The sequence below is a fragment of the Cygnus atratus genome, chromosome 1 (assembly GCF_013377495.2).
Source record: "Cygnus atratus isolate AKBS03 ecotype Queensland, Australia chromosome 1, CAtr_DNAZoo_HiC_assembly, whole genome shotgun sequence".
In the NCBI taxonomy this organism is placed as follows: domain Eukaryota; kingdom Metazoa; phylum Chordata; class Aves; order Anseriformes; family Anatidae; genus Cygnus; species Cygnus atratus.
The window spans coordinates 193,898,542-193,921,678 of NC_066362.1; the positions used below are offsets into that span (position 1 = coordinate 193,898,542).

General features: G+C 34.4%; 1 protein-coding gene across 1 annotated transcript in view; it reads right to left on the reverse strand.

Moving 5' to 3' along the window:
* Positions 1-23,137, reverse strand: part of DYNC2H1 (dynein cytoplasmic 2 heavy chain 1) — a 167,238-nt gene that overhangs the window by 65,879 nt on the left and 78,222 nt on the right. The window contains exons 71-82 of the mRNA XM_035542461.2: positions 22,494-22,559; positions 20,309-20,359; positions 18,686-18,763; positions 17,403-17,534; positions 14,686-14,758; positions 13,124-13,284; positions 9,805-9,930; positions 6,450-6,560; positions 5,664-5,819; positions 3,632-3,707; positions 1,862-2,070; positions 887-991 (exon numbers count right to left, since the gene is read on the reverse strand). Coding sequence (XP_035398354.1) covers positions 887-991; positions 1,862-2,070; positions 3,632-3,707; positions 5,664-5,819; positions 6,450-6,560; positions 9,805-9,930; positions 13,124-13,284; positions 14,686-14,758; positions 17,403-17,534; positions 18,686-18,763; positions 20,309-20,359; positions 22,494-22,559 — 1,344 coding nt within the window. The remainder of the gene's footprint in view (positions 1-886; positions 992-1,861; positions 2,071-3,631; positions 3,708-5,663; positions 5,820-6,449; positions 6,561-9,804; positions 9,931-13,123; positions 13,285-14,685; positions 14,759-17,402; positions 17,535-18,685; positions 18,764-20,308; positions 20,360-22,493; positions 22,560-23,137) is intronic.

Genomic DNA, 23,137 nt, shown 5'->3' on the forward strand with positions numbered 1-23,137 from the left:
TGTACTTCCAATTAATTTAATCTTTTTTATTTCCCTATAACTTTTCCCTATAAAAGACAACATGTTAGGGCTATGCAGAAAATTAAAGTGAGTCTTGATATACAGACTAGGTCACTTCACAGCTCTGATAATAAGATTCACAATTCAATCAATTTTCAGTGTTACCTGACATAATTAATTTACCAGTCAAATAAAATACTCTAATCACTAAAGATTTGTACTGTTTAACTGCACTTATGCAGTAATTGTGTGCTCTCATCCAGATTTTCTTTAACAGAAAAGCAATGAAAACAAAAATTATAGAATAAAAAAATAAAGCTTTGTCTCAAAGTACAAAACTTTTTCCATACTGGAGCTGAATATTACTGGAATTTCCAGCATACCTGAATAAGCAAAGGATGGAAAACATTAATTTGATCTGCCTGTAAGTATTGCCTAACTTCAACTCAGACTGAGGTACAGCCACTTCTTAGTCAAACTCCTCCCAAGACTAAAGGCCTTAGTGGCTCAATCCAGCTGTTACACATACTACCATTTGAGTCTCTGTATGTTGTCCAAGAAAATGGTATGGATAGGCAGATAAAACATAGGACCTGCAAAAGATCCATGCTCTGCTGCATTATGGTACCCTAGTAGTGGGAATCAGATGCTTGAACACTACCTATTACTGCCGTTTTGGCCTTGACTTCCCACTGCTGGTACAAGAAAATGTATTCCCTCGGGTCCTGTGTCATATCTGGGAGTTCCTAGCGGATGTCTTAAATACATAATCCCTCCATTTAGTCTTTCTTATGGAAATCCATGTTTATGGACAGGTGATTGGATTCTCTAGCTTACATTAGAGGCAGAAAAAAAAATCAGAGGTAGATGAAAAACGTAATTTTACCTGGGAACTGATCATACGCTGTGATGAACGTGCAATATTAGCAGGCAGGCCAAAAAAATCTGGTTTATCGTCTTCTGGAAGGCTTTCAATAATATTACGATAATCCTACATTTGAAAAAACAGAATAAACATAACTGAGGGTACTGTTTTTTTCATTTAATGAAATTAACAGTGTATGCTAACAAGAATTTTGTTAAGTGCTGCATGACACAAAGATTAAAATGTATGTAACACAGGTATCTTGGATTTTTTTTTCATTTATTAAAAAACGCAGTTTTTTAACAGTGTTTCTTTTTCTAAAAGAGCAACAAGAATTTAAGCAATTAAGAACAAGATTAATGACAATATAAAACAGAAAAAAAAAGATTTCAGCATTTGGAATTTGAATAGCCTATAAAAATATTTATATAATGAAGAACACACTTCTATTTAAATCTATGTGAAGATATTATCATTCATATAAAGTGAAATAATTTGACCTCCAGAATACTGCACAAGAATTTATTTTTATCTCCAAATAAAATGTCATACATTCTCCACAGCATGCCAACAAATTATGTCAGAATGTTGATATATTTTGTAAATAAGGAGATATATTAATATATTTCCTGTTTCACCCATAAGTTGTAAGAATGTCTAGCAGTCTGTACAAGTTATATAAAAAGTTATATAGATTTATATAATAAATTTACTGAGGTCCTTCTTTGTCATAAGATGACCCCGTTTCTTTTATTTAGTTCTTCATAGCTATGCTGCTTTGCACCATAGTCCAATCAGGTATCATAAAAAAAGTCTGATTGAGCAGACTAGCAGAATAGTTCTGACAACTTAGGAACTACTGCTCCGCGCAAAAGAATTCTCAAATAAGTGGAGATATTCTTTATATCATATCTCTGGCGTTCTTTGCGAATACAATGGTTCTTGAAAACAACTTACTTCAATGTATATATAAGATAACAGAAGATGTATACATACCAAAATACTGCAGGAATTTGGTAAAGAGATTGAATGTGGGAAACTAATCTTCTTGCCTCTAGCATTTAAACTGCCAATGACTCTTGAATTGAAAAGCTGCTCCAAGTAGGACCGAAGAACCCTCATATCGAAGTAATTGTCTACACGGCCTCCATAAATTGCATTTTCAAACAAACCGTGCACAAATTCCCACTGAAAATCTTTGGAACCTATAAATATATCAATAATAGTTTTGTATCAATTAGCATTGCCTTATAAACATTTCTTCCTGTCATTGTAGTTATTCAGTGAAAAAAAAAGTACATAAACATGTAACAATTCATTTCTAATTGTTCTTCATCTCTATTGCCAAATAATAAAAGTTGTAGAAGCTTCAATGAGTTCGTAAATATTTGTCATTGACAGAACACTTGCTATGTTTCAAAACATACTAGAAATATTACATAAGTCTTGCACTGCTTTTTTCTTATAATGTGCAACACAAATGATAAACAATACTCAATAAAGAAATTGGATATATTCATTTGAGATGATGCTATTAATAGTTTTAATTATGTGCACCTTTGTTGTAAATAAGAATATTTTCTTCAAAATTTTCTATGTTATCTTGTATCATAGTCCTATTTGATCTCATAAAATAAACTCATTGAACCAAACCCAGATCATGTGCTAAATAGACAGCATTGCTGGAGATGTCATCTTTCAAACAAAAAAGGTTCAGATTAGGTACTTTTTATATCATTATAAATCATACCACACAGTACATAAAACTAACCAGGTTCTAATTAATTTGCTGGTCAAACTTCTGTTGCAATTACATTTTTCAGGCATAGCCATATCTCCCAATTTCAGAATAACTTATTTTGGACAACTGTGATAGAAAGGAGGAAAAATAACTACATCTATACCCTAAAGCTTTCTAATGTGAAAGCTTGATCAGAAAGGTACTTCTTAAAGTCTCCAGAAAAAAAGGAAATATTAATTATTTTAAGTGTTTTTTGGTGTCGTGTTTTTGTTGTTCTTGTTGTGGTGGTGACTGGTGTACTACTACAAGCACTTTGATCATTCCTTCATAGGAAACAATATCTTCTCAGCAGTAGCTAATTATTAGATTAATGATCATCATTGATAGTTAATGATTCAAGCTCTTTATATCATTGTATATTTCAAGCCTGTGTAACAAAGGTCCAATTCCAGAAGTACTAATCATCCATAAATCTCATTTAAGATCGTAAACTGTCTCTAAATATCAGTTCCTAACTTTTTTATTGAAATTATATAAAAATTAAATATTAATCATTAACTATAATGAAGAATTACTAAGCTACTTAACAGATCAATGACTTGGGTTCCATTAAACAATGAATTTCAGTACGAAGGAGCTCATACTCACTCAATTCACACTCATTCAATGTATGGAGGAGCTCATACTGGGAAGGGATGGAGACAGATGACTTAATCTAGGCATTTCAGTATTTTCTACTTATTCCTCTATACTTGGAAAATTAAGTGAATAGTTCTGGGTGTCACGTGTTTATATTTTTGAAATGGTCCACATGTGTTCCAGTGAAGATTCAAATGCAAAATTTAGATATTTTCAAAGTAGCCTTTAAGCAGAACACCACCACTCCAAACAAAACAATCACGCGAAGAAGCCTATTTATAAAAATTACTGTGAAAATTTTTCTATTACAAAAAAATTCTAAATGAGAGACATTCCGAAAGGTTAGGCTAGAAAGGTGAGAAAACTTTCCTTAGTAAGTGACTCACCCTCAAAGAGTCCATCAATAATGTCAAAACCAGCACGGAGATCAGATAAAGAAAATTCATAAAACTTGGTCCAACCCTGCCATTTAAAAAGAAATATTAAGAATTCAGTTAGTCACACAATGACGATCATAAAGTAAAATGCAAATATTATGTGGTTTCTTAATATTTTATAATGCTTAGTGCTAAGTGAAAAAAGAGAGAGCCTAAGTCTTATAAAGTGCATCTTTAGAAACATTAAGATATTAAAAAAAAAAAAAAAAAAAAAAAAAAAAAGAGTAAGATAATGCTACCAGTTCATTTAATTTTACACAGTTACCCAAACTAGAATCCATGGAGAATAAGGAAGGTAAACTTAGGATTCTTTTCTTTCCTAACAGTACTTAATGCAGTTCAAACCTGCTGACAGCTTTATCTAGATCACTCACTGAATTATGGCTTTGTTTTATTTCTGAAGAGTTCTTTTTATTTCAGTTTCATTTAGATTTTAATGAAGAGGTCAAATTCCTCAAATGCAGTCTACATTATACTTTAATCATCTTACTCCATATTTCACATCACTTCTCTACTGACAGAAAAAATCGTAAGGAGAAAAACAATTACTGCGACTATTACAGCCAGAATGCTGACCGCTGCATGCACATTTTGTTCACTGTCAGTTCATACTTCTTTCGGTTCTTGGTGGCATTATTCTTTATATAGCATTAACGTGTACAGCGTAATTCTCATTGGTATATAACAAAGAACTTAGGAAGTCCAGATCTCAAAGGCATCTCCTGTTGCTGTACCTTCTTATGGCTGTACTTCTGCATATAGATAATATCTTAGGAATGGGTGTGTATGACTTATGATGAGAAAGGTTCTAATGCATCAGGTAACATGAACATATGCAGTGAGATGAAGGTCAAGACTGCAGCTGCATCACACATCACAATTTAGCTATCAGCCAGTCACCCTGAAGGTCATAAACTGGCAAGATACTGCAGTCTCTCAATATTTTTAATGTATTTGATTTGACAGATCTGTATATGGACCCAAAACAACCTGGAAGTCATTAGAAAATAGAAGAGCATCTTGGCTGGGATTAATTGCAGTCCTGCTATGTTAAAAACTGGTAATCTTAAGAAAAAAAATGAATGATAAAATCATCACCAAGTCTGAATGAAGCAAACATAGTTATACATTACGGAAAGAGAACTAACCCTATCTTGTGTCAGTTGGAAAGCTCGTGGTAAATTAACATTAATTTGAACAAAGCAAACAAGATATCATATAACAGATCACTACTCTAAGTATTTTCATCTATTCTTCTTGAAAAACTATGTTCAAAGCCTGTTCCTCCAAGAGGCAGACAACTCTATAATTCATAAAGTTAAAACTAACCAAAAAAACCCCAAACTCTTAAACATTCCAGGCTCTGTCAGATTGAATCTTTTGGATGACAGGTTACTTTCATCACTAGTCTAAATAAAATAAACAAGACATAGAATAGTTTGCTAGGTTTATTTATTTTTTCTTTTTTTTTTTTTCCTGTTTAGCTTGTGTCCAGAACCAGCAAAAAAATGTTTGCTTTAAAAAAAAGTATCTAAGCAAATTCCCTTGTTCTTCCTTTGCTCTGAATAGGATTTGTGTGCATAAAGAGTAGAAAATATTGCATCCTCCTTTCCACTGAAGTGTCTCTTTTCTTACGACTTTCATTCATTTGTTTATGTTTCCAAATATTTTTTCTATTCAAAACAAAAAAAAAAAATTCACAGGATATTTCCCACGGGACCTCACTCCTCAGCATCCATTAGAACACAAATCACACAATAGTTCCATGCAGGCAGTGGCAATTTTCAGAGGGACAGGAATTTAGGCTACTAAGACGTTATTCTGAAATTAATTCAAAGATAATAATAAAAGCAGGCACCAGAAATATCCAAGTTTTTGTCATCTCTGAGCATGATCCAACATAAACAAGATGAAAAACACTTCTCGATATAAAAGGTAGTAAATGGGGTAAATTTTTAAAAAGCCATCAAAAAAGTATTACCTGAGGAATATAATTTCTTCTTTCTTGGCACACAGCATGAAACCATGCTAAACAAAAGAGAGAATGGGCTCGAGACAAATTTCCCTTTCTATTAATTTGCTCTGGTGTCCAAGATTCATATGTTCGCAAGAGGTTCTTTTTAAGGCCTGGAGGTGCCTGCCAAGGAGATAAAAAATACTGTGTTCTAGTAAAAAAAATTATGCTTTTATGTTTTATTTTCTTAAATTCCAAGTTATAAATTATAACTTAATGATATGACAAGTAGTACTTAATCAAACAAAATTTAAGATAAACAACTGCCTATAATAAATCACCTAACAACAGAATCTTATACTGAAAATAATGTAAGCATACTCAACTAAATTATAACCAGAACCAATTGTTAGGAGGACTGAACTACAGTAAAACAACTTAGTGAAAAGAATAGTAATGTATCAAAATATGTAAATTTAAAAATTAATTCTTTTTTCTTTTTCTTCTGTTTTACAGACTCAACTACCAATTACTATTTTTGTGACCAGAGCCAACTGGCCTTACGCCAGCATAGCTCTCTGCTCGCTAGCATATGGTAGATAAATATGATAAAATGTTGGTCTTCTGATTTAATATTAGGTAGTGTTTTTAGAGATTTAAATCACATTTTCTTGTTTATACGGATGTTTTTTCTTATTGGTTTGTAAATAGACCACATTATCCAAACTTCAGTCTATCTGAATATATAGCTTACTATGCATTAAAATTTATTCTTTTTAAACATTCAATACAAGCTTTCCAAACAGATCTTACTTCATAAGTTATTTTCAGACTTGATTGAAGCAAAACTGGAGTAAATTCTGGATGAACTTCAGTAGTAAGCCAAAGGCGAAAGTTTGGTTGAGGCTGTAACGTATTCAGTTCCTGTCAAAGATATGTTATATATTGAGGTAGGTTTTGTACTTTGTTTTTCTTTTAATACACAGAACACTATTTACAAAATGATATTTTGAATTAAAAAGTTATGCTTGTCTAAAAATTACTTATTTGTTTTTTATAAGTAAGGTTACTTAAAAGACTACAGTTCAAGGTGTGTTGTCTCCACGCATTTTGTGTGCTTGCTATGCTCGAGTTCAAAGTTCATCCTAGCTGTGTCAAAATATTTGCAACTCCTTCCCAGATTCTAAATTCAGAGCCTAAAAATATATAGCACTTCTTTACTTCTCTTAAGTAAAGAACACCAAAAGCCTAGGTCTCAAAAGAAGGCTTGGACTGTGGGTTGCATATCAACCACAGATCTCAATGTATTTCAATAACTGTGCATCTATATTATTTTTTTTTAAGTGTTTATGTTATATGCATACTTCATGTGTTACGACTCACAGAAAACTACAGATAGGAAAATGAGTTCTAAGAAAAATATTGTTAAACTCCATTTCAAATACAAAGGTTTCACAAAACATCATGTAATTACTGATGTACAAAAGCATATATTTTCACAGATGCTTTACGTATAAAGCCAGCAAAGTTGCTTGACAAGTGCCTTGAGAACAAAGGCAACAGTTTTGTGCGTGTGCCTATTCATACCTCAATAAACCCTAGCAGATTTGCTTAAAATCCCTCCATTTTGGTAACCTCTAAGACATAACTGTTTTGTTTTCAGTAGTTTAGCAAAAAATATTCTCTTAACCCATGAATCATTCTTCTCTTTAGGCAAAACAACAACTCTATCTGGTACACTGAATGTTGAAAGGAACCTCTGGAGATTGTCTAGCCCAAACCCTGCTCAAAGCAGGGTCACTTACAACAGGTTGCCCAGAACTGTGTCCAGTCATGTTTCCAATATCTCCAAAGACACCTCCACAACTCTGGGTGACCTGTTTCAATGTTTGACTATCCTCACAGTAAAAAAAATAAAAATAAAATAAAAATTAAAAAAATGGTTTATCTCATGTCTCTTTGTATTTCAGTTTGTGCCCATTACCTCTTGTCCTGTCATGGAACACCTGTAAGAAGTCTGTCTGTCTCCTTCAATGCCTCTCATCAGCTGATACACACACTGATAAGATTCCCCCGAACCTCTCTTCTCCTGCCTAAACGGTCCCATGTCTTGTAACCTCTCCTCAGATGACACATTTATAACACAATGAATCATAGAATCATCTAGGTTGGAGAAGACCTTCAAGATCATCAAAGGCCAACCATCAACCTGACCTACTTAGTCCCATCACTAAATCATGTCCTCTTAGTGCTGCATCCACATAGCTCTTAAAATACCTCCAGGTACACTCTCATCCCTTCACTGCCTTCAGGACCCTTTGCAAGACTCACTCCATTGTTTCTGTTGTGCTAGGCAGCACAGGAGGCTGTTGGCCTTCTTTGCTACAATTGCAACTGTTGGCTTATAGTCAGCTTCCTACCTGCCAGGACTGCCCCCTCCAGCTGTCCAGGTGGTTTAGGATTATTATGCCCCAGTAGAAGTACTTGACTCACTTCTCTTTGCTAAACTTCATGAGGTTCCTGTCAGCCTACTTCTCCAAGGACCTTATCAAGGTCCTTCTCAATCCCTCCTCCCAGTTTTGTATTATCTGTGCTTGCTGAGGATGCTTTCTGTCCCATTATTCATGTCATTAATGAAGATGTTAAACAATGTTAGCCACACTATCAACCTCAGTAGGGCACCAGTGGTGACTGGCCTCCAGCTGAACTTTGTGCTGCTGACAGAAAGCCCTTTGAGCCTCATAGTTCAGCTAATTTTCAATCTACCTTGCTGTGGTACAACTGAGCCTGTATTTTCATCATCTTGACTATGAGGATGTTATGGGAGACAAACTAAGATGTGAAAATGATCCATAGCCTTGGAAGCAGGAGATTTAAGAAAAAGAAAAGAAAAAAAAAAAAGCAGATTTACATGCTGGTTTAAGCGAAATTGTCAGCTGCATGTATCCTCTGGTATACTGTGTTTAGGTAGAAGACAGCTGAGGGCAGTCAGTTGTAAGCAGTGAGGCTTTAACCTTCATATTGATAAAGCTCACATTGACCAGTGTGTTAGAAGATGTATTTCATCTGCCCAAAGGGAAAGGCTGTGAGAACTAAATTTAAGTATTTGGATGGAACTGAACTACAAATAGGCAGATCTCTCTTACGATGTTCAAACATATGAACATGATAGCCTCACTTGTTAACGGTACACAGAACAGACAAGAGGGTGTGCTGAGTCAAACCTCAATGAATCTCAGTCTATATTAAGTTCAGCAGGAAGTTTAACACCTTCAGAATTATGTTCTTGCAGAAGGAATAAGAAAATTTTGATATATATCCATATGTACTTACCAGATTTAAAATTTTACTCTTATAATTAGTAAGAGGCTTACAAACACTTCCTTGCAATTCATTACCATATTCAAATTAGATTAACACACATCAGTATTATCTTGCTTTGCCTGTCCATTTTTTCATAATGGATTAAAGGTACTTGCACACTACATGGCTCTTGTTAGACACAAATACACTCCTAGCTCATGTGTATGGAGTACACTTTATGAACAACTGTTAGAAATAGGACAACTAAGATTGTAGTAATTGTTGATAAGAAACCTCTTTCTTTTTTCTAGTTAGTTTGCTTTTTGGATTTTACAGTGACATATAGGTAAAGCTAGCAAGTCAATGCACTTTAGATGCAATAAGTGTGTTTCTATAAAAAATTACACATTTTAATTTCAAATTAGCAAACACCGCTTAGTGACTGAGAAACAAGCTATATTTAAAAATAGCAAGAAAAGAACTAATAAGATAGCTCTAGAACTGAAGTGTAAAATATGTATAAACATAAATTTTACTATATAAAGAAAAAACAATCAAGTATACTTGGATTCATTGTTCAGCGAACAGAGGCAGTATCTCATAAAGTATCAGAAAGCCTAACAGAAGCATTTGTACACTCCCTGTGGAAGAAATACTCTATTTAGTCTGAAGATTAAAGCAATCATACAAAAAAAGCAGTTGCTTAGATCTGAAGCATTTCACCTTATTCATGACTGAGAAACCTGCAAAGGTTTATTTTTCAGTTGTTGGAATTCTAAACATCACTATGGAAATGCATGATTGTTTCAAAATTGCCTCCTAATTTTGTCTAGTTTCCAAAACATTCTTGTCTAGCCACAATTACCTTTTCCAATACAGGAAGCCAAGGTATAACAAGATGCAGGTTCTTTAAACACAGCCATTCTCCATTGCGTGCACATTCTTTTAAAGTTTGAATAGCTAGATCAGCTTGACCTTGGCCCATTGCAATCTGAAATGGGGAAAGAAAAAAAAATATTGTATCAGGAATTTATCATGCCTCATTTAACAGTTAAATACAAAACAGTTTTTCCAAGTATGTGTATGTATACATATTGTATATGTAAAAAAAAAAAACAAGATGACTTAACCATAACCAACATTTTCTCTAATGTGATAGGGTACTAAAGTAGAGAAAAAAATTGATGAAAGTATAGTTTTTTCTTTGCAGCATATCTAACCAGAGCTTCTTAAGAAACAAAATTACCTAATCATTTTATGGAAAAATACATACATCACTCGGTGACAGTGATGGCGTTCCCTGGGAACTCAGAAGTAATTTAAATATCAGTGACTGAACTATATTACTGTAGAACTGCTGATATGATAAAAATGAAAGATAAATGGGAACAAATTTCCTTTTGACTTTAAGTTAGGAGTACTTTCTTTGAAGAGAAACTATCAATTTCATATTGACATGAGTGAAAAACTAAGGTTTTTCTCTTTCCAGCTGGGAGATATGAATAACTTAGCAAGAAGTCTTTTCATATTTTTTTATAGTACCATATTGCTGGTAAAATACATTTGGAAATCAAATGTAAAGACGAAGATTCAAAACTGAATTTTCAGAGAAATCAGTGAAAACTGAAAATAATATAAAGATTTGTTTTGCAGCACAATTACTGCAACAATTAATGTTGGACTAACAGTATGTTCACCTTAGTTCTCCCCTAGAATCTAATTGGAAGCTGTACATAACAAAAAACCCTGAATGAAACAGGCTGAAAAGAAAGTGGCTTTAAGTGATATGAAAAGTCTTGAATTGGCATTACTGCTGTAACAAAATAGAACCATTATGATTAATATAACTTTACCAAATATCCCTTAACAGGAAATCTATCACATCTTTTTACCCAAAAACTCCACTGAATGAAAGAAGTTTGTGGCCTTAGCTTTATATGTTGATACAGGGTGTACTCTGCCTACACAAAACTGAGTATAGTATCTTGAAGTAACTTTAAATAGACAAAAGAAGATAACTGAAAGAGAATAAACTCAGCAGACGATATGGTAGTGTACCACACAAATTTAGGTGTCTGTTCTTTATGCCATAAGAGGAATGATTTCAGCGAGAAGAAAAATCCGATCTTCTACATTCTATTCAAAATGCATGAGAAAGTACTGGAAAAAAAATACCGCCACCAAAATATTCTCATTAATAGGAAAACTTTCAGATGAATTACTTTTGAGTACCCCTCCTTAATCAAATACTGTGCCATGTTACATTTTACATGTCGAATATGTAAAGGACATTTAGAGATAAACACAAAAAGCTGTGTGGCAGAGTAAGAAACATGCATTCTTAAACACTCACACAGCTAGACATGATGGCAGTAAGATCTAAATCTTTACTATTTGATGGGAAAAATGTATTTTTCATTAGTGCATGTTCCAGGAAAAGAACAATTGCAAGTATCTAAAAGCAACATTAAACTTTCTATTTCTATACTAACCAGTGATCAGCTAGGTAACTCCCCTCCCCCGAGTATTTCAAATGAAAGAAAGAAAGAATGTTTTACTGAAAGGTATAAAGTGCAACAGTAGAGTGTATTAGGAGTATTAGGAAATCACTTGTATGGTAGAGTAATTCAAGTTGGAATGGATCTTGGAAGGTCCAACCTCCTGCTCAAAGAAGGGTCAGCAATGAATGATAAAACCTGAGGGCTTTGTCCAGTGGACTCTTGGAAACTTCCAAGGGCTGCACAAGACAATCTGACCATTCTTTTTTCCTGACTGAAAAAATTTCTCCTTATATGCAGAACCTGTAGTTACAATTTATGCTCATTGCTTCTTGCCTGACCATCATGCCTTACTGCAGAAATTCCGAATCCATTTTCTCAGTGACCTCCTTTGCAAGTATTGAAAGACAGTAATTAGGTCACCACAAAGATTTTTCTGCTGCCAGGGCACAGTGCTGGCTCATGTCCAGCCCCCTGCCTACAAAAACCCTCCAGATCTTTTTAGTAGAGCTGCTCTCCAACCATTCAGGTCACTGCCAATATCACTGCAAGGAGTTCTTCCTGTCCAGGCCAGGACTTTGCTCGTCCTTCTTGTTGTGTTTTGTACATTTCATTTTAGCCAAGGAAAGCTAAGGAGCACTGTGAGCCCATCACTCAGCGGGGCAGGGCACTTAGTGACAAGGCACACGGAAAAGGCTGAGATACTCAATGATTTTTTTAGCCTGAGTTTTCACAGGTAAGGCCTGTTCTCAGGCCTCTTGGGTTTCCCAAGCCTACTAGCAGGAGTGAAGCACTGCCCACGGTAGAGACAGAGATTTAGGAATCACTCAACACGCTTAAAAATATGTAAGTCCATAGGAAAAGATGAGATGCATCAAAAAGTGCTGGGGGGACAGCTAACGTCATTGCAAGACTACTTGGTATCAACTTCTAAAGGTCATGTTGATTTGGGGTGTTTCCTGATGAAAAAGGCAAATGTCACATCTGTCTTCATGAAGGATAAGGTCGAGGAAGATCTATTAAATGCAGGCCAGTCAGCCTCAACTCGGTCTGTAGGAAAATTATTGTGCAAGTCCTCTTAGAAACTGTTTCCTGGATGGTCAACCTTAAACATTTTTTTCAACAGACATGAAATGTAAGAGTTCTATTCAGAACTCCCATCAACAATTTAACTGGTTAACATTTACTTCTAAAGTTCCTCAAAATATTTTTCAGAATTTCACAAAAATACCAAAGTATTTACAAATACTGGATGTCTGATTTATGTTTCCTGTTGGAGAAAAATACATAGGTTCTATAAGGAGAGGAGAGTCTAGTTTTCAGTGGGTTTTGTTTCATGGTTCGATTATTCCACACTAAAAATGGTACATGCCTAAATATATATAATTCTTAGTCTCTTTTGTTCTCTTCCATCTATCTTCTCATGTTTCCCTTCTCCAAGCCAGAGAAATGCCTCTAATGTGGATCCTATTTCTGTGAGTATCACTGATGGCATTTTTCTCCACCCCATTTGGCCAATGGATTCAGAAGGCAGAAATAACAAACACACAGACACCAAACTATGATTTTACATAATAAATTCCAGGGGGGGAAAAAAAAGTAAAACAGATATTGCTACTGTAAAGTTTTACATTACACATTGTGTTTTTTAATCATTACTCTCATTTACTCTCATCGAAGACTGACCTGATGGTAGCATTCCGTCTCTCTTTCAACACTGGCAAGTTCTTGCAGCTCTTGAGAAGGATCAGCACCAGGAGAAATAATTATCAATATGGGCTCAATTTCTAGAGTCTCTTTATACAGACGTTTCAGATTCAGAGGTGATGGAGATAATTCTTTTATTCCTGTAATCAGAAATATTATGAAAATAAAGTGACTACACAGGATGGAGTGCTCTTCAAAAGACTTTTCCTATTATTCAAACAAAATCAGCCAGAAAATTAATGGAATTAAGTCAGATCTCTTCAAAGCTTAAAGACTGATACTGTTTCTGCTTTTTTATTTGGTTTACAATTCATAAAAAAAGCCCTTTTCGGTATACAAATGGAGAATATTAAATGACTATAAAAAAATTAAACTGCAGTATGACACATAAGTAGACATTATTATAGATCCTGGCATGCCACTAATCCACAGGCCAAAATTTTGGTTCTAAAATTCCATTAATAACCTATTACTTTAGTATGGTTAAACAGTAATATACATCTGTACATACTCAATTCAATTATCAGGATCTGAGTGAGGAAAATCTGAAACCTTCAAAATACAAGCACACATACAAGCTTTAAATTGAGGAATTATATTACTTGCAAGGGAAAAAAAAATCACTCCAAAACATCCTGATGTTGCTGAAGTCGTTCTTTAAGAGTTTAGAAATATGGATGTATTTTCAGAAAACAATGGTCACTGCAAAAGGTTTCACTACAGGTGTGTGATGTTCTTATACTCTTTCCTTGGCATTTAGCTTTTGTTATTGCCAAAGATGGTAACATGCTAGACCAACCGCTCTTCTTTACTTGTTCAATCATCAAGTTCTTATTCCTAAAACTGCTTAGCTTCTATAAACAGATGCACAAAATATTATACAGCCAAAATAAACAAGAGGTTGATGGCAGTGCTACTGTTTTTAGCAGTGCAAGTAGATGCACCCAGATTCCTGAAAAGCTTCATTGATTAGTTTTGATATCTTACATAATTTTATGTTAACTGGAGATTAAAACTTAGCCTTGCATTAACTGAGGAATAGCATAAAAAGCCATGATTGGGCAATGGACTGGAATCTGTGCACACCTGCAACTTATGTTATCGTAGTAACACATTTATGGAAATGATGATAATTTAAAAGAGGTGCCTTGTAAATGAGTAACTGCTTAGCCAAATATGTTGTAGCACTTTTGAGATACACCACATATGAAAATAAATAGTCTAAGTATTCTTCCATAAAAAAGTTTGGGTTTTAGAAAGTTGGACATAAATAAAGATAAAAAAAAAAAGATAAAAAAAATATAAAGCTTAGTGTTCAAAAATAAATTAATCTGACAGATTCTGAAAATCACAATGCAGCAAAAACAAAATTTTAGAAGTACTTTGCAACAACACTTTACAAAAAAAAAAACAGAAATTCCATTTACAAACTATTTTTAAATTATACAACTTCTGTAAGAACCATAAAATAAAATGTATGACCAAAAAAAACACAAGATTTAATTGCTGTGTGGAGGCACCCTGGTGGAAAATGAACTTACCTAGGGCTTTACATGCAAAAAGAGCCATAGCACTCTGTAGTCTGTCTGGTCTAACAGCCTGGACCGCAAGTACCTTAAAATAAAATATATTCAGGTGAAATTCATTTATAAAAATACACTGTAACAACTAAAAAAGCAAGACTCTTCAAAGAAAACTTTTTTTTTAAACTTCATTCTAGAACTAAGTTATTTTCTCTAAATATATATAGCTATCCAATCATTCCTTTCCAATATAACCTAATACAATCATCCTTTGTAAGCAGTTTGTCTTCTGAATAGAACTGGAGGATAGTTCTACATAAAATGCCTATTTGTAAGCTGGAACTTTTTATATCATGTTTCAGAATAAAGGTATACATCATGTGGGTAGCAGGAACAACAAAAAGCAAACTTGACTTTATACAGCTCTTCTAAACTATAATTTTATACATATATTTAGATTGTAAATCCTTAAATGGAACATCAGTGTTTCTGATTTTAGTGCTGTAATACAGAAAAATAATCAATTTTGAAATAAGTTCTTTTGTTTAAGAGCAACTTTAGAGCTTTACATTTCTTTTAACTTACTGAGATACTCAGACTTGCAAACCTCCTAGTTATGCAGATGCTTATCACAGAATCACAGAATTGTAGGGGTTGGAAGGGACCTCAAGGGACCTTGGGCCCAACCGCCTGCCAAACGGAAGGTTCAAAGTTCTTCAAAAGAACACTGGGTTCAAAAAGAACAAAAGGGCTCAATGTTTTTCTTATGTTCTTCAAAAGGCTACAAAACATGAACAGCTAAACAATTTGGATAAAATTAAATTAGCAGTTTCCCCACTAGCAACTTCCATCAAATGTTCAGTACAGGCAACTGCAGGCAGCTAATCCTACCTACTTCAGTGGAAATGATTTGTTAAAATCACCACCCTTTCTCCCACCCCTTCACTTATCCACAGACCTGTACACAAAACCACAATTCTGAACCTGCCATCATATTCCAGTTTCAAAATTTGGAATATCTCTTGTTGGTTTTGAAGGAAAACATAAATTTTGTTAAATTTTTAGGAAAGCACTACTTTTTAAGCTTGAAACTATGCTAAGTGTTCAATATACAGTTTGAAAGAAAATAACTTATGAGTTGCACATAAATCTGTACTAGGTAGTTTCAGTAGACTTCATCATGACAAACATTCTTAATGCATCCTATGCAAGGAACTAGATATATAATACGTTGATCATTCCAGATTTATTTTCCTGTATGTAGAAATTCAATGACAGTACATTGCACACGCAAGAATAACTGTTCTGCACTTCATCAAATCAAACATAGCTCAGACAAACTCCTTTGCAAAATGATTCTTCCTACATTCTGTGTACAGTATTTTAGACATTCTCTCTTTTCCTCCACAAAAATGACCAAATAGAGAGCTTTCGATAGCTAGCCGACATGAAAATGCATTGTCTTAAACACCCATCCCTTCTTTGGATCGAAAAGGGCAATCATTCTATATGGAGTTTCTTCAATTGAAAAATGACTGTAAGAAAATTACTTACTTTTGAAAATAAGTAGCAACACCCTCTCTTTCATAAACACAAGAGGGATGACATTTTTCTCTTCCTGGGAAGAAGGATCCTACAGGGGAGTAAGGAACCTGTCTCTCCAACATTCTTGGTGAGTTTTTTAATCAAGGAAGAGTAGTATTTCAAGACTACTTTTCTAATAAGCAGTGGCTGCTACAGCATTTTATGATTTTCAGTCAGGTGTCTGAGTTTAATTTAGATAATTGTTAAATGCAATGATGCTCAACAAGCTGAGAAATTTTGCAGTAACAAAGCAACCATGAAATAATTTCAATACCTATTCATAAAATCAATTCTGTATTAACAGAGACCTTGTTACCCTGCAGAGTATGCTCAGTTGCAGCCAATACACTAACACAAAAAAGACTTAGATATGAGAGAATTTAGCATATATTAAAGAAAAAATAAAAAAAAAGAAACCTTAGATTAAATAAACTAGTTGAGCTATAAAACAGCATAGATATTGTCAGTGCTTATAATTCAACCAGGTCTGAAGCCTAAATTTCTAAGATGGTGTCCTGGTTTCAGGTAGGACAGAGTTAATTTTCCTCCTAGTAGCTGGCAGGGTGCTATGTTTTGGATTAGGATGAGAAGAGCGCTGATAACATGCCGATGTTTTAATTGTTGTAGAGCAATGCTTACACCGAGCCAAGGACTTTTCAGCTTCTCGCTTTGTCCTGCTAGCGAGCAGGCTGGGGGTGCAGCAGGAGCTGGGAGGGGACAGACCCAGGACAGCTGACCCAAACTGGCCAAAGGGGTATTCCATACCATCTGACGTCATGCTGAACAATATATAGGGGTGGCTAGCCGGGGTGGGGGGGCCGGCTGCTCGGGGATAGGCTGGGCATCGGTCAACGGGTGGTGAGCAATTGCATTGTGCATCACTTTGTACACATTATTACTATTATTATTATTATTATTATTATTATTATTGTTATTGTTATTATTTTCCCTGTCTTAATAAACTGTCCTTATCTCAACTCACAGGCTTCACTTTCCCGTTTCTCTCCCCCATCCCGGAGAGGGAGGGGGGAGGGTGAGTGAACGGCTGTGTGGTGTTTGGCTGCCAGCCGGGCTAAACCACAACAGATGGAAAACTTACTTTCGATGCTGAAATCACAATTAATTTTAAATAATTTAATATGGAATATTACCTGCTGAAATAAAGAAATTCTTTTTACAACAGTAGATGGAAATTCTTGCTCGCAAACAGAGCTCTGAGAAAAAGTATGCCATAGACCTTCATCTTCAAGGCAAAGTGTCTGATAGAGACCTGGGAGAGAGATCTACAAAATAAATAATGCATATTTAACAATAAAGAATAGTCATTTAGACATCGTATATTTTAAGTCACTCACAAATACCACTATGATCCTAAACCTGTAAATAATTGTGCGTATCATGTAACTCCATTCAATTTTAATCTTGGAGTTCAAAAACAAAAGGTTACAACTTAAAATTAACCATTTGTTTACCTAGTTTCTGCAAATGTTAAGTCTGTATTTGCTCTGTATTTTAGTTTTTAAACTTCTAGGCTCAATTTCAAACTTTGGGCCCTACCTAATTTTTATTCCTTCCTTTCATCATGACAAGGATCTTTTTCTATTCGTGCATGCTATTGATTGACCTAGTTAGGGTTTAAAAAAAACAGTGAGCACCAATCATGCTTGCCACACCATTATTGTAATTGTTTTTATGTCCGGTGAACAGAACTGAAAAATAACCATCTGTGGATTTAGCACCAAAAGTCCTTGCCAAAGACTGCTCAGGTTTGCCTTGCTGCTGAGCTACACGGAGGAAGAGAATAAGCTAGGACAGAATTTCAGGGACTAATATTTTCATATAGTTGTCCTTAGATGAAAGGATTTCAACATTGACCATTGCAGGATGAATCAAAGCCAAGAAAGTCTTGTGTTGTTTTAATATGAAATTACTTGATCTGAGCAATTACAAACTCTGAAATACCTTTAAGTGTTTGCACGAAAATTTGCTAAGTAGAAAACTAGTTTCCCAATTAAAGACCTATGGATTTTAATATAATATAAAGTGGTTTCTGAAAAGACATTATACAAGAGTAACCTGTAATTTAAGTATTTGCAATTTTCCTTTGTATATTTTTCAATTTATACAAATTGTAATATTTTGGGTAGGCTTAAAATATTTTCTAATCTAAGATGATATTTTCACTCACATGCACATCATTGTTAAATTGGGTAGAGACACACACAAAAGATTTCAGAACAGATGAAATAACAAATCAACTTAGATTTTTTTTAAAAGGGGTATATAATATATCACAGTTTCTGTAAGATGTAACAATTTAATATAACAAAATGCTTCCATTTGACAAATACATATGTGAGTACTCAAGTTCAAATTACATTTGCTAAAACCAAAGACATTTTAAGGTAAATTCAAACTGCCATGTGATGTATACCTTCAAAGATGCTACTGCCCAGGCTCGTTCCTGTTCTATCCAAGAAGGAATCTGGTCACGAGCACTTCTTTGTGAATCCTTATTGAGACAAGTTACATTGGACATATAAGTTACACATTTTTTTTGTGAAACACTATATTCAGTAGAAAGACTGCAAAACCCACACTTTTAATAAAAAATATTGCTCATAACAGGAATCCTTCTGTGGACTGTTGCTAAAATCATAAATGGCATAAGGAAACAAAAGCTACCAATTTAGAGATACACTGTTCACATCAAGTTTTGCTTAACTGCTTGAGCCTGAAAATGTCATTATTTAGTGTATCTGTAAGTCCTGCTCAAGTCTAAGTAGTTTTCTTTTGTATAAAGACAAGTGACCCAAATGACTGACTATTTGCATATGCACTCCAATCAACTGACTTCAAAAAATAACTCAATTACATTTATTCACAGTCATGAAGAGGATGGCTCTCCACATAAAGGGCAATTCTAGGGTAATTCAACAGGCAAAGTATCATTCTGGACAACTCTGCACTACTAAAGTTTGGCCACAGCTTTATGTTTCTATTTCTTAGTTGTTGGGGATGGAGGAAATTCTAAGGATGAACAACAATATAGTCTAAGCTGCAGCGGAATCTCTCTCATCACGAAGCTCTGCATTCACTCAAGGACAATGCCACCATATGAGTCACAATTGTACCCTGTCATCTGATCCCACAGATCTCCAAAAGTATACATCAGAACCAGAAAGGATGCATAAAAGCTGACAAGGATGATGAAAGCTATGGAACAACTCATATTAAGAACTGGCTGCATTGTCCTGATATAGATATGTAAATAAGATTAAAGGTTAAAAGTAATTGGGAGTAATGAAAACTGCAGCCAACACTGATGGAAATAACCTAGCCTGACCCTGACCAAAAGAAAAGAGATTAGCAACAGAAGAGGCAGAGACAAAACTCAGGTTTCTTAACACCCCTTTCAAAACTGCCAGAATATCTGGTTCAAAGAATGTCTATACTGGCTAAGACTAGGAAATGCTTAGCTTTTTCTTTTCTCTACCCTTTTCTACTGGAGGGTTATTTTGAAAATATACAGCTTCTGTAGAATTGAAGGACACTTAGTAACTGTAGTATAATTAATCAGGCAAGCAACTGATGCTTCTAGGTTATGTGAACTAGGTGTAGGTAAGTACATCTCCAGATGTGGAACTGAGGCTCTGGAAAAAAGCTAATCAAATGTAGTAAAGTGTGTGGACAATTGCATCAACCCATGCAAAGACTACAACTCATGTATGACACTGTAGAAAAGAGGGATTAAGAAACACTTATTTTAGTTACAGAAAAGGGTTTAAAACCTTTTTAAATATACCGTTGAATTTTAATGAATAGCAATCGTGCTAACAGTAAGAAAAAGAAAAAAGGCAGCAAAGACAAAAAAGATATGCATAGAAAACAAGTTGCCATATTCAAAAATGTTAATAATATTACTATGTGAAAGGTTATCTGTTCCTTTCAAGTATTAATCCAATTAATAAAACAATGTAGAAAGCACATAATCTTAACTTCTCAGGATTTAATTAGTTGTTACTTTTTCCAGAATACACAAATAAAAGTAGCTTACTGATTTTCTTACGGTATCTCCAACAATCACACCTGTAAAAGTCTCCCATTCCTAGGGGGAATAAATGAACAACTCAGATAAATGACCAGACATCTTTAAGAATAAAAAAATAATGCGTAGTGGTATGTAGGCGAAACCGAAATAATTCAGAGGATAAACAATTAAAACCTAGATTCTGAAAGCGTTATACAACATTTTTTAAACTCCACATAATACTAACACTATGTCCCTTTTGTAGTATCCAAACTATGGGATTGCAGTGCTTTACAAGCAAATAAACCAAAGGAGAAACCTTATTGTTTCCAAGACCCACAGCTTCCACCCAGATCTTCCATGTACAGACTCTCAAGGAGTAACATGCCTGGCTGACAAGGACACACATACTGCCTGACCAGTTATCAGTAGGCCCATAGAATATGGACCTCATTTTTCAGTGTTGTTTCATGTTATACCAATCAAACGATGCAGTTACTAGAACAAAAGGAGTACTTAGTAAAACAGGTTGGTATTATGAACCCTTTAGTTGCATTAAGAAAGGGGTGATGTCAGGTGAGGCAATATAATGATTAAATCTTTTAGACTTAGTATTTGTATCCAGGAAGAGAGCTTTTAATCATTTTTAAACAGATTAGATAAGTATTTAAAAACATACTACAGATTATACAACCCTATATTTGGAGGTGGTACTAATAAACCTCCAGAGTATAGAAAATTTCTATTATTAGTATCTATAAATCTGTGATAAAAGAAAACTTTATTTTTTATTGTTAAAGAACATTGAAACATTCCAAATAAAAAATCCAATCAACTAAAACTACTCTGAAATAAGCTTTTGGCACCCATAGATCTAGCTGAGTCTTGAATTAATTCTCTTTCAATTTTAAGTGATGATCCTCTCCCATTAATAAACACTCATGTACAGAAAAATTCATGAAGCTTCCCTTGTTTTAAAACCAGAAATTGTGTAATATCTTTATATAGAAAAGCAGAAACAGTATATGTGCAGCCATGTAGAACTACCTCAGAAAAATCTATACACATTAATTCAGAAAGACAGTGTCTTAACATTAGAATGCTTTATCTCTTACTAAACATTGTGCTAGAAAAATTTTCATCACTACCGAAAAATTCATAAGCACAATAGGTCAAATTCTTTTGGGAGAGGGACTTGGAATACTGAATTCTCTAGCAGCACAGTTAAGTGACTTCTATTCTCACCACATCAAAAGCCTTCAAATAAATATCTTGGAATAATAACCACTTCACCTTAATTGTCCTCAATAAATATTTTGCACAAGCACTCTTTTCTTAGCAATTTTAATGAAAATAATTTCTACCGTTCAGTGAAGTAAGAGGATTATTGATATTATTTGCCTGTTTTGACTTTTGAGTACTGAGATACTTGGATACTTGAGTACTCAGGAATATGCATTACATGTAACCTATATCAAGTGGGTTAAGAACTCCAACAGCTGATGGAAACACGTGCTCAACAACAGCAATCAACAAAGAAATCAGTACCTACAGCACTTAAGAAGCCTAGGCAGTCAAGCTTTAGTTTAGTCAGAAAACTATTTGCAAATTGTTGCCTTCATGAGTTTATGAAGTCAAGGATTAGGAAGATAAACAGTATTTTCAGAAGCTGAAGACAAGTAATGTATATGAATTAGGAAAGTCCTAATAATAAAGAATAACCACAACTACCACCAACATGACAAATTCAAGTTAATTTTATCAGGCAGCTTCACTGAGGAAACGAATCCCACAGACTATGGGATTTCACTTAGTCAATCCATACATCTGCAATAAAACTATAGTGCATTCATAACATCAAAAAGTTTCAACCTTGTTCATTAAATCCACATCCTTCATATAATGAAGTTCGGTTACTTGCTTCAAATGTATTATCTGGTGTTTACATTCTTCCCTTTACTGACTTGACTCTCTAGCAAGTTGGTATTTACTGACGTTTTGTATTCCTTCTGACCTTCAGCTTCTACTACTATAGAAAGCCATGGATGTCCTGCAGGCTCTGTATCTCCTTTCCATGTAGGTATTTTGGATAATTAAATGTTGACTTGTGCTAATCAGCCATCAGCATTAATCTAAGACCCAAGGAGAGGAACATGAAGGTCTTATGAGGAGCGGCTGAAGGAACTGGGTAATTTTCTTCTCTAGCACTTACGTTCTCTTGAAATAATTCAGGGTGCATTCCTCGTACAAAATGCAGAGCAAACATTAGCTGATCAGCCTGAAACAAAAGCAGAAAAAACTGCATTTGTATGTTCATCAGACATCACCTTTATGCTTTCTTATGCATAAAGTAAGAAAATGTTATTAATAAAAGTTTGAATTCTATAGCAGAGACTTAATGACACATCTTAATTCCAAATTGCTAATTACTTCTGCAACTTTGAGAGAAACACTGACCTGAAACCTGTATCTAACTACACCTAAAATTCAAGTGAAGAAGAAAAAACAGGTATTTTTAAAAAAGCAATCATACTAAACAGAATCCATTATTTTTGAAACTATAGACAGGAAATGCTTCAAAACTGCCAGAGAAGACAGAAATTTGGAAAAAAAAAATCCTAGGTCTGTTGCACCACTCAAATTTCAGCCAGTTTTTGAGCACTGGAGCAATAAACCAGGAACAAGGATTCATTGGAACTATTGAATACACCACACGAACACTTAGAACAATATTTATGAAAAGAATATTGGCTTATTAAAACTGGGATTCTTATGTCCATAGACAGAAACATTCACAAACAGATGCATTTTTCCAAAGCTGTACTGTTAAGCACAGACTACCACATAGTAAAGTTG